The 12957-nt window shown below is 43.4% G+C and overlaps 1 protein-coding gene across 8 annotated transcripts in view; it reads right to left on the reverse strand.

The window, feature by feature from the left end:
• The window catches only part of asph (aspartate beta-hydroxylase), a 33117-nt gene extending 20721 nt beyond the window's left edge, over positions 1 to 12396 (reverse strand). For 2 of the 8 annotated variants that reach the window (XM_071491292.1, XM_071491289.1), the window contains exons 1-3: positions 4425 to 4687; positions 2323 to 2481; positions 1397 to 1441 (exon numbers count right to left, since the gene is read on the reverse strand). In XM_071491292.1, the coding sequence (XP_071347393.1) occupies positions 1397 to 1441; positions 2323 to 2481; positions 4425 to 4581 (361 nt within the window). In that variant the 5' untranslated portion in view covers positions 4582 to 4687. Of the gene's footprint in view, positions 1 to 1396; positions 1442 to 2322; positions 2482 to 4424; positions 4693 to 7917; positions 7958 to 12219 lie in introns of those variants that run through there. The other 6 variants (XM_071491294.1, XM_071491295.1, XM_071491293.1 and 3 more) reach the window with 6 other exon arrangements.
• Positions 12397 to 12957: the final 561 nt, after the last annotated feature.

Below are 12957 nucleotides of genomic sequence, written 5' to 3' on the forward strand. Positions count from 1 at the left end.
AGCAGTGACAGACACACGGAGCGCTTATACTTCATTCTCACATGAAAACACAACATTTATAGCATTTATACATTTACATGCATCATTCAACACAGACACACACCAAATGATGAGACTCAAGTTTCTCAATCTATGTCCATATGTACATTAAAACTTTTGTGACTGTAGTCCTCCCTCATGTTCGTCCCTTTAAATGCAGCTCCAGTGTTGGCATCATTCATTATTATTATCATCATCAACAGGCTTGGGCGATATCCAAAATGTAATCCGAATATTATTAATATTTTTTTTTTATACACACACACACACACACACACACACACACACCAGGATCCATTTTTATTCAGAGCCACATAACATGACATTGTATTTGTGTCGGTGTGAACAGGAGGAATGACCACAGCACCTGAAAACTGTTTGACTGTACATGTGGGCATTATGATGCGTTTCAACACAGACCTAAAGAAAATGTGAACCCATCCCTTAAAGAAATACACCGAGCCTGTGGGACACCGGCTGTGACCTTTCACATTGTGGCTCTTTGTGATTTTGGCTGAACTTTCCCAGTTAAACTGGGTAAAATCACAGTCAGCCAATAGCCTGGTGAATTTCTTTAAACATGGAGGATCATGGGGAAACAACAGGACGAGATGGATAAACAGGAAGTGGCAGAGTCAGAGTTAAATAAGGAGCTTGATGCCGATTTGTTTCAGTGAGAGTTGCACCTAAGGGTGGCTGCTAGTGTTATTGTGATTGTGATGAACTCTACTTTGTGTTGTAGGTTTAGGATGGTGGTCTGAACTGGGTCACTGGGACCCCGTCTACCAGCCACAGTGAGGGGTAGGACAGGAGTTAGACCAGTCATTCAGCAGAGACCTGAGATCTGAACCAGCTGAGACCAGAAAGAGTTCAGATTATTCTCTACCTATGATGAAGATGATAATCTCTTATTCATTATATCTTATTTATTACATTTCATTTAATGCAATACACAAGAGTCAAATAAACTTGACAGACATTGACATGTTGACTTCTGTTTAGTTTTCTGTTCGTTTTGCAAATTTAAAATTTAAGTCACTATAAATAGAATAAATGGACATAATTTTCCATAATTTACTATTTCAACACAAATGTAAATATTTTTCAAAGATTTTTAAAGTGTGTATACATTTTGTGTTCTCTTATTTTTTCTCTAACACAATTAAAGCAGCAGAAAACAAAGAAGGTCTGTGTGTAGCATCTTCTACTGTCAGCAGCAGTTAGCTTCAAATCTGGAGCCTTAACTCATTTAGACTCAGGTCTCTGAGAACAGTGTGTGAGGGAGTCAGGGGAAAAGTCTTAAACACACAATAATAATAACACCTGACAACAAGAGAAAGATGCATCTGATTTTTACCTTGCAAGGCCTCAGACAGGTTAATTTGTAAGCCCTTAGCCTTGTCTGCATGCAAAACACAAAACATACATGTTGGAGAAACAGCACGAGTAAGAGATAAAACAAAACAGGTTCATAATTCATACATTCATCACAGGTACACAGAGCGATCAGCGCCAATCATCAGGGATGCAGATTAGTGACACAGACGTGCAGCTGACAGGAAGTCGCAGCTGGTCACAGGTAGTGCATGTGGTCCAGTAACTGCATGAGACTGAACCAATGACTGTGTGTAAAGATGGATGACATGAAGCCAAGACATCTTCTCTCCCCCCAGCTGGCTGACTGCAGGACAGGTCATAAACCCCGCCCCCTCCATGTTAGCAGATGGGACATGCACCACTTTTCTGACAAGTTTGGTTTTAATTGGTTATTTGCTGTGATAAGTTGTGTGGGTTAAGCAACGGTAGAGGAAACACTGCAGTAGGAGGAGGAGTCACGTCATCCATCTTTATATACAATCGCTGACCCGCACTTAGTACAGAAATAATAAATAGATTTATTGTGCTGCTAAAAAAAAAAAAAAAGCTCAAATTTACAATCACACAAGCTTTAATGTTTCCATGCTGCAGCCTGTTTCCTTCAGTATCTGGTTTAAACTGAGTGTTGATCAGACACTGGAATAAAGGACTGAGGAAGATTCCGGTCAGGTTAGTCATGCCTGCTGATGTGAAAGTGGGGGACTTCACAGTTAGACTGGTTCTTATTCAGGGCTGGAGTTTGCTTTAGGGGCGGTGACAGGTGCTGTTGATATATGAGCATGAAGATGACAGAATCCAAACTAGTTGCTGCCACACCTGTCAGACAGGTGCACGAGGTAGAGGATACTATAGGAGGAAGAACACATTCAGCTGCTGTTTAAACCAAACAGATGTGTGTGTACTCACCAAGGACTCCCTGATAGTCAACCAGGTCGAAGTAGACCACGGCTACGGAGGTCCACACACCCAGCAGGGCCAGGACGATGAACCAGGTGAAGAAGCTGCTGCTGGACCCGGAGTCCAACTTCTTCCCATTCTTATTGGCCGATTGGGCTTTAGTTCCATCTGCAACACATCAACAGTACAGGGTGTCAGGGTCACGTGTTGGTTTGACATGTTTCTCTGAAGACATTCCTCTTTACACTAATATCAAGTCATGCTGTTCACACAAATGAAACCAGTCTCTGCATCGGCACTAAACACACTGTGTATCCTGTGCATGAGTGTAAACGTTACATAACCTGCAGTGCTGCCAGTGTTTGGACTTTGGCTTCCTGTCAAACTGCTATTAAAACCTATCAGCTTCCCAGTGCGACCTATCAGCCACCAGTGTGCAGCACTATAGGGGTAAACAACTGTAAATGATGAAGGCAAGTGAGAATGGAGCTCTCGCAAGGAGGAGAAGAACATGGACCTTGTCATGGCTCGAGAAGAGAGGCCAAGTTGAGATGCCAATTTTTTTGTTTTTTACTCCACAAACGTACGTTGATGATCGTGCATTGTCGCATCTCCCATGTTGTAAATGTGATGACCATTGTGATGTTTTAAGACCAGCAGTGTCTTGACAAAGAGGGCTTGTCGCATTCCTATTGGTTGGTTGGTTAGTAGACAAAGGTCACAACATGAGATGGTCGTCCTACATTTCTGACACTGTCCCAGCTCATCTTTGCTCTCTGAAACTCTCACAGTAGGATTGCAGTATTGAAGCCACCCAAACCCTTTAGACAGAGGTAAATACGCTACACGATCAGAAGATCATCAACTCTGCTCTCACCACTTCCATTCACACAGTTTCTAATGAAACTGTTGTCTTTTAACCAAACCATGCTAGTTGGGTTAGCGGCCAGATGTAGAGCTGTTACAGTGAAACCCAGAGCTGGAAGAGTCCATGCATCATTCTGGGTTGTTATGGTTTCCCAGTGACAGAATCATCTGCTGCAGCTGGTTTCTATCTGCTCCATCACATTATCACCCCCTCACTCCCACCTTAATTTTAGATCCATTCTCCCACCAGGAGTCAAGAACCAGCTGAGAGTGAGGTGGACAGACCTGATACAAACTGCACAGGAGCGATAAGATGCTATGAGGTTATGTATGGGTATGAGTTATATTTGTATATTTCTGGGTAAATCAGTGAGGAGTTGTGTGTCATCAGTTGTCTCTGCTCTGATCCCTCAGAACTGGCTCCGGGCAAAACACATTCAAGATGCTATTCCGGGGGTGTCGATGACATCCCACAATGTACGATGGGAGAAAATAGCGGCAGAGAGAATGAACAGGTGTTGAAGTCCGCTACATGGTGCGAGGTCAAATCTCAGACACACTCAAAGAACACAGTTCAAAGTACTCACACAGACTGTATTTCTATACAGAAATACAGTCTCAGTGTACACTGAGCACGAGCCTGATCAAATCTGTTGATACCCTGATTTGATGAGAGTTTGATTAGAGTCTTTTTGTTTGTTATCAGACCAAGAGTCAGCTGAGAATATCAATATCAGCTTTGTTTCAGTTTCTACTGCAGAGGTTAGTTGGTTCAGAGTTTGGTCTCCTTTAGCACAAATCCTGGAGCCAGAGGAGAATGACATGATGCATTAACCCTGTTCAGGATTCATCTGAAAGTGACCCGGGTCAAACACACTTAGACCTGCAACAGGTACTAATCCAAGTTAAAATACTGAGATGACATTGTTACCAAGCTCCAAGAATCCTTTAAAAAAACGCCAACTTGTTGCATATTATCAGTAAAATACTGTATTGTTGCATAATGTGTGAAAATGCACAACTGACAGAACTCCCACAAAATGAACACACAAACAAGGTTGAGATCATTTCTCCAGGACAAAAACACTGGAGCTGTTCTGAGATCAGTAAGAGATCAGCCTGATCCACAAGCTCAGTCCTCCGCCCTGAAACCCGACAACGCTCCCACACAATGACCCCCCCCCACACTGCTTCGTCCTTCTCTGCTCTCTGGTCCGCAGCCCTGGAACAGACACTTTCCTCACCTTGAGTTTCCCCGGCAACGGCCGTGGGGATCGCTGTGACGACAGTGGGGGTGGAAGACTCCACCAGGGTCGCTGGATCGTCCATCCCTGCCGGCTTTGGCCTGGCTTTGGCCTGCAGACTAAACAATGAGTGAACCGGCCACAAAGACAGCAGCATGCAGCAGCACTGTCTCCTCGTCTCACTTCCTCTGTGTCTTTGTCTGTCCCTCTCCTCACTCTCTAACCACTGGTTCTCCTCCTCCTGCTCATCTGTCCATCATCCTCCCACTGTCACTTTTTTATCTGAGCTGTTATGGCTCCGGAGGTCAAACACAGCTATTTATAATGCTGTTAGAGCAGCTGGCCCTAACACAGAGCACAGAGAGAGAGAGAGGGGAGCTGAGACATCAACATCTCTGCCAGCCTGCTTTAAAGCCCCGCCCCTTTCCACAGCCTGATCTGGTGTATTATAAAAATATGTTTTCTATATTTTATGAGCAGCGCGTTCGAGAAAAACACGGTTCAACCTTCAGATTGTATCTGCTGCTCCTCACACCAGGGTTCATGCCAGGTCTCAGGCCTCAGACAGTGAGGCTGGAGCATATGAGCAGGAGGACGGTGAGGAGGAAAGATAAACTCTGCAAAAGGATCTGGGTAATGCTGGGGAAAGATGACAGAGATACACTGATCAGATCTGTTTGTGTCTCTGTGTCACAGGAACTGCGTGAAGTTGAGCCAAACACTGAAGCTGCTACAGACTGCAGGAAGTAAACACTTGGAATATTCTCACTTACTACAATGATTTTTCCTATTGCATCAAAAATAACGGGATGTATCTGTTGTCTGGGCTGCACCATCAGTATCAAGGGCAGTGTCACTGTCATTGTATAGAACATTAAGACTAATTAATTAATTAGTCTATTAGTTTTAATAATAATAATAATAATAATAATAATAATAATAATAATAATAATAATAATAATAATAAATCAAGAAAATATGAGGAATGTTTGTGATTTCCATATTTACAGTTTGAGTTTGCTTTTTTTTTTTTTTTTTTGCTGCAGCTCCAAATATTATTTCTCAGTGTTGATAAAAATCATAAAAATGACATTGACTTCATAGACTCAGAATCAAATGAGGTTTCTGCAGCTGTGTATCAGGCTACAGTCACACTACTACGTCTTGCTTTTATAACGTTTTAGCTCCGCATCAGAGACGACGTGCCTCCATACTAACACACCTGAAAACGTCTGACCATTCACGGACACTGGGCATGCATGAGCTGATGTAAACAGGGAGTAGATTGTCTACTCTCAGGTGTGCTCAGCTGATTAGTTGCAGCAAATATTATGAACGGGGAAAGAAAGGGCAGTTGTAGCGTTAACATGAAGGATTTAATTGAACTAGCAGAGACAAGTGATACTTGTAATTCATGTTTTCATTTCTGGTGGTCGAGGCTGATAAGAACCAATCAGGGAGCGACCCGGTGTGTCTATGTCATTGTTTCCAAAGGTGTCCGTTTTTTTCCATCCTGACTCCAACGCAGCCCCGGGGTTTTCAAAATAAAATGGGGCTGAAACTCTCCATTTTCAGGGTTAAAAACCCCAAAGTAGTATGGACTGGAGGTGAAAACATAGCAAAACAGATGCGTTTAAAAATGAAAACGTTCTAGTGTGGACATAGCCTCAGATTTGGTCTGTATAATGTTTGGGTTCCAAAACCTGTAAAGGCCTGTAAAAATGTATTTTCAAATCTTATGTTGTCTTACTTTTTCAGCTCTTGATATCATTTCATTTTATTGCCACATTGAAGCCATGTTTGACAAGTATTGTTCCTAAAGTCACCAAACTTTGTAGGATGGAAGACAGACAAAGTTTCTACTGCATACCTTTTTTTTTTTTTTTTTTTTTAATAAAGGCCCCAGATTTGGGAAAAAAGTGCGAAATTACTAAACGAGAGTGATGATTTTTACCATCCCTCTCTGTTAAATCAAGTTATCTGTATGACACTTTGTTTGTTGTTCAGTTATTTATTTGTCTTGGCAATTCAAACAGGGGTGAAGGATTTGATTTATAATCACAGTAGAACAAAAAATTAAAGGGGCACTTCACCCAAAGCGCGACTTCTACGTTGTTTCACTGAGTCAGAGCAGGAATGAAATGAGCTACAGTCCTGACCTACATCTGTTCAGCAGCCTGCTTCATAATGTAGCTTCATTAGTGAATGTGATTCATGCTCAGAGTGTCTGACAGTCATGATGCTGTTCTGAGCTGTGACTGAACTGATCTGACCAAGAAAAAAAATGCTGGTTTCTTGTTTACTGTTTTATTATCAAGTTTTTTTTTTTTCACCTGTGAAATAAAGTTGATCTGACAGACTGAGAATCACATGACACATTAAAAAAAATCTGACAAAACTTTTTATATCTTAATCCAGATGAAGAAAGTTACTCAAAATAACCCTGAACACAAGGAGCCAGATCTCTGAGGATCAGACAGTCTGAAAAACTACCAGTTCAGACACAGTTTAAAAATAATTCTGTCCGACATGCTCGATTAAAATTTATACAGAAACAGCAAAATGCAGAAAAATACAGCTTTGAGTTATATAATAATATAAGTATTTCAGTGAGAAATAAAATAAAGTAGAAGGTAATTTCTTCTTTTACAACAACGAACTCCTGAAGTAAACTGTTGCTACAGCTTCCTGCAGGACATGAAAACTACAGTGTTGGTGACCATATGTGAAAACAGCTGACAGGCAGAGATCACACTGCAGGAGAGAGAACCACAGGAGATACCAGAGCTCTTAGAATAAAAACGCAGAACACGTCATGCAGGTCAGGAAACCCTGTTACACAGCCTGGTCAAGGCGGGAATCAGAGTTTAGGGTTGACTAGAATTCCACTATTATAACCTGGTTGACCAGCACCATAAATACTACAACTACCAGACACATGTTGTACATGGCCAGATGAATAATCTACAGCAAAACAGCAAAAGAAACCCCACTGAAGTTTGTAATTCTCTCTAACACAGAGTTAACAGTGTTACATCATCCTCTGCCTCTGATGCCTCCAAAAATATGTAGCAGTGTTCCTCTCACTCCAAACAGAGCCACAGGGCTGACATTGCAGCTACAGACAGTATCTGTCTGCTGACAAATGTGACACTGCAAGAAATTCAGGTTTACACATTCTGGTCATCAGAAGAGAGAGAGTTGAAGAGTCAGTAAGAGCTCTGTTCTTCTTCTTCTCCTGCCAACACTTCAAAACTGTCCTGAAGTCAACAGCAGCAGAACTTCAACTCATAAAACTGGATAAACTCAGAGTTACTGCTCGTCTTCAGGGATCCAGTCATGAGTCTACTGTCCTGAAGAAGAAGAGTTACACATCAAACTCTGAACAACACTGCAAACCTTCAGTCTCATACAGACGTGTTTCACACACAAGCTAACACAAACAACGTCTGCACACACACCAAAGAGAAATAAAAACCATGCCGTAACAAACCACTTTGTTCTTGTGTAGACTCCATTCTCTGACCACAGCAGCTACTTCACACACAGACACACACAGAGGGGTGTGCAGGTCTACAGTGTCTTTTCCAAACAATTGGAAACTCTCTGCTCAGTGTGAGTTGCTCCTCTTCAGTCTTATATAAGGGCTGCACTGCACCGCCTTCAAACTAACTCGTCCCAGGGCTTTTAATGTGCTTGCATGCTCATGCATGTACACACACGTGTACACGCATGAGCACTACGTGTGTAGTTTTTAGGACGTTTCTAGTTGCACACACCTCTAACCTTTGACACTGCTCTCTAAATGGTGACCTCTGACCCTGCCAACTTTAAAACCAGCTGATTTTGAGAAGTGAAAACTCCACAAGGGAGAAATTTCTGCATGTGAGGAACAGCTTAGCAGAATTCATCATTCAATCATCCACCTAGAAGCTAACTACCCCTGCTCCTTCAGTGCAGCACCTCCCTGACAGTGGACTCGGCCTCGTGGCGCCAGGATCTGTGATGGTGCTCAGTACATTCCACTGACGGAGGCCGTGATCCAGGGGTGACATAAAAGGCAGGAAACAAATCCCGCGCCATGCTTTGTTGTGAGAAATCCCCAAAAAGTCGCTCGTATTAGCTGGAGCTGCTGTTTGTTGAGCTAGCATCAAGCTAATTAGATTATCTCACAGGCTCACTGCAAAGACACTGGTCAAACACAGAACAGACACACACTCAACTTTATAACATGCTGTGGTCGACTACTAACAAACAGAAAATACTGGTTTCTGATTGGTTGCTTGGTGTCAATGAAAACTGCCGCATATATATATTTTAAGGCTGTCAAAGTTAGCGCGTTATTAACGCGTTAACGCAACATGCCTTTAACAGGATTAATTTTTTTAACGTGAATAGCGCTTGTGACATTTGAACCTCGGGCCACTCCGTAGCTCGGGAAATCAGGAAGCAATGACCGAGGTCGATGCCGTCGTGAGCAGTAATGGATGAAAAAGATGTTTTGAATGGCAAGTTCAGCTTCAAAGTCTTGCCAGATGGCTCTCTTGACAGGACAAAAGTCATTTGTATTTATTGTCGCGGTGAATTTACGTACCAGCGGAGTAGGGTGACCAGGCGTCCGGCTTTAGGCCGGACAGTCCGGATTTTCAATGCCCTGTCCGGCCGCTGTATGTTTGTGTAGCCTATTCAGCGACACAAACATCATCTTTAAACCACTCACAATTGTACTATAAATGAGAGTATACTAGAGTCCTATGTACACCATAGTAATTTACTGATATGCCGCATAATGTCCTCCTTTTTGGTGTTATGGAAATGGTCACCTTACACCGGAGTACGTCTAGTCTCGAATACCACCTGTCGGCCAAGCACACAGCGGATGCACAGAGCCCGGCGCCCCCTCCTCGCATGAAGCAAACCATATTTATTTCAGCATCTTGTTTTACAATGCAGTTTGCACATGTTAGTTACTTGAACTGAGAGTATTTCTCATTGTAGCAATAAATAAACATGACTTTTTTTTGCATAAAGCAAGCATTTGTCTATTCTCATGTTGAAAAGAGTATTACAATCAGTTTAAGATACATTTAGAACAGATTAAAAATATGCGATTAATCATGATTAACTATGATCACTCATGCGATTAAATATTGTAATCGATTGACAGCCCTAATATATATATATATATATATATATATATATATATATATATATATATATATATATATACACCTCAAACACACACCCAGTTCTTTGATTAGCATGCCATCTTTCAGATTATTATATGCATAACAAAAGAGACAATCCTCTGTTACGTGATCCTCAGTCAGCCAATCAGAAGAGAGGATCTGAGCCTTGGCACACTAAGTGATTTTTGAAATCTTGACCCTCATAACCAGATGAAGTAGTGACATTGCCGCCATGTTTTCTCAGTTTAAAATTAATCTGAATTCCTATCATATCATCTCATCACATACTTAATCAGCCCAAACTTAAAAAACACACAGCAATGCACTTTCATGCAGGGCTACACCGTGGTGTTTCCATCCACAGGGTTTAGTTTGTTGAGAGAAAACACTGCAAACACAAAGGATGCAAAACAGCATCACAGGCATGGCTGTTACCCTTCTGTCTCTGCATACTTCAGCAACACCCAGCCCTGGGGGTGGGGGGGGGGGGTGGGGGGGGGGCTGACATGATACACAACATAGATAGGTAAACACAACATATGACAAACAAGGTGAAATTCAATTCAAATGAAGTGCAGATACAGCAGCAGAAATACACCATGATTCAACCGCATGTTCAGCACATCTGGAGATGATTCAGACTGAATGCCTCTAAACTGACAGGTTCAAGTCTAGACTGGACTGTTAGAGCCAAAAATCAATATTTGATAAGACACCATAATTGTTTGATCACATGACCCAAGTCAAATAAACACAGACAAGGTTCACATGCCTCTGTCTGTCTGTTGTGGTTAACTCACCACAGCTCCAGAGAAAAAAGTTTTCCATCTATGCAAACAGCAACAAATAATTGGCTGAAACAAGTTCCTGCCCAGGTGTTGAAGGTAAAAGGAGATTGTCCACTATATTCCTCAAACCTGGACGCTGTTATGATCTGCTACACTTCTGACCTCCTTTACTGCGCTATCAGAGACGCAGTGTGCAACAAACATCCAGTCTGTATGCTTATAAATAGTGATATCTCAAATAAAGTAGTATTTTTTTGAAGGACTGAACCAACGTTTGACCACAGAGATCATTCATTGATTATGAGAATAAATAAAATACACTTAATGTAATAAACGCCATCCTCTGCTGGAGAATGATACACAGTATATACAGTCTATGGTTCCTCCACAGATCCACTCTGCTCGCTGTGTGTTTCATTGTAATCACCCGCACACACTGCTAAACCATACGTACCCACATAGGGACTGTGGTGGGCGGGGTCAGGAAGAGACACGAAAAAGCTGAACATTTTGTTCCCTGGACTTTTCTAACCGTCACTCTGCCCTTTGATCCGCTGCAGCCCGGGACGTTATCAACACCTCGCTGATCACTGCAGACGGGTCATTCAGAGAAACTGCGCTTATTTCAAAGCTGCGTTCATGTTGTTTTTACTGTCCCCGTCCCCGCTCAGCTCTCCATTCATTCATCTGGGGCTGTGAGAGTAACGCACTGACACTCAGCATCGACAAAAACAATAAACTCAGTTTATACATTAACCACATTAATTAAACACGTGACGTTATTAAATGGCTTTTTATGTCATGTGGCTGTTGGATCCCGACAACATCAGTGACTGTGGGGAGCTGTGCGGCCAGTAGAGGACAAAGTGTCCTCACAGCTTCTTGTAGTTTGTATGAACACACACAGGTGAAAGCTTTGCTCATCAGCAGTACACAACAGTACAGAGCAGCAGGAAATGACAGGTAGATTTATTCTGAGACGGTCAGTGGGAGCTTGACCGCTGAGTGTCGGTGTCAGCAGGAGGAGATGAAGCTGCTGATGAAGGTAACGTTAAAGGTCCAGAGCAGAGCTGCACATCAGCGGGGACCCAGCAGCGGGGACCCAGCAGCGGGGACCCAGCAGCGGGGACCCCTGAGCGGGGACCCAACAGCGGGGACCCCCGGGTCCACGTAGAAACCTCCACCCACAGCCTCTCATAATGACACGTGAGCACTTGGATAAGTGACTGGACTAGAGTGGGGGGCGGGGTGCTCTGCGCCTCAGGGGTCCACACACACACACACACACACACACACACGCCTCTGGAGAAGGACTAACGTTATCTCTGTAATCCCCTGACTGGAGCCGCCGCGGTCCACAGGCCGGACACCGGATTACCAGCTGGTGGCAGCGGGGCGCAGGAGCGTCGGCTGACGGTTAAAACACACCGAGCTGTGAGGTGCGACGTCCCCAGCTGGTCGATGTGGAGTCGTACTGACAGGATGAGGGCAGAGCTCAGTGGTTCCCATTAGAAACACACACACACACACACACACACACACACACACACACACACACACACCGTGTTGACGTGTTAACGCAGTGGTCGGTGTGCGGCTGAGCTCCAGTTCAGTGTTTATATGCGCTGGTTTAACTGCAGCTGAACAAACTCACCGAGACACCATTCAAAGCTAAATGAAGAGCAGGACTAGGGCCAGGGGCCTGGATGAAGCACCAGCTACAGACCAGATTAAGTTAGAGAGGCCTGACAGTGAAAGCTGCAGCGCATTATCCCGCCCTGTGACCCGGGACAGACTGAGAGAGAAGCAGCGACGCACCTTTGGATTTCTGCATTTTCGCGCCTTTCTTTGAAGCCATGGTGAGTGTCCGGCGGCGGGGCTCGCAGACCTCTGAACGGAGAGCGGAAGGTAGTGGAGCGGCCGGGGTCTGCGCCTCTGAGGGTGAAAAGAAATCAAAATTTCTCCTCCTGCCTCATAAAAGCCAGAACCATAGAAACCACGTCCCCTTTCGGATTGACGGGTCTTTTAGCCAATGACGGGCTCGCTACACAAAAGCAGGCGGGACGGGGGGACGTTCAGACCAATGAGATTCGAGAGGCGTTGGGCTTATTCAACCGTGTGGACCGTGTTCTCGCCTGTCCCCGCCCCCCGGGCTCCTCTGGAACGTGGCAAGATGGTAGATCCCGTGGCATCGCGTTGTTTCCACACGGCAGCTCTCAATTATAGCAGCAAGATTTATGGCTTCAAAGAGAATTCACTACAGTTAGAACAATTAAAAATTACAGAAGTTTAATCTATTTTATTTGATGTTTTCATTTTCTTTTGAGAGGCTGTAGAGAGTATAGGCCTATATTTATTACACATAACTTTCATTGTGATATATATTCAAAAAAACCTCCAATAGACCAGATAAACAGGCCTGGAAAAAACTATACAAACCTTTCACAAAGTTAAGCATCATTATCATTATCTACTGTCGGCCATCACCAGTGCCTCTCTGTTTTACTGCTACTTTCCGTTTTCTTTCATTGATAAACATCTTTTAACAAGTAAAAA

This window comes from Trachinotus anak, unplaced genomic scaffold (genome assembly GCF_046630095.1).
Source record: "Trachinotus anak isolate AG129_WGS33_773 ecotype Australia unplaced genomic scaffold, CSIRO_AGI_Tana_v1 ptg000012l, whole genome shotgun sequence".
Classification (NCBI taxonomy): domain Eukaryota; kingdom Metazoa; phylum Chordata; class Actinopteri; order Carangiformes; family Carangidae; genus Trachinotus; species Trachinotus anak.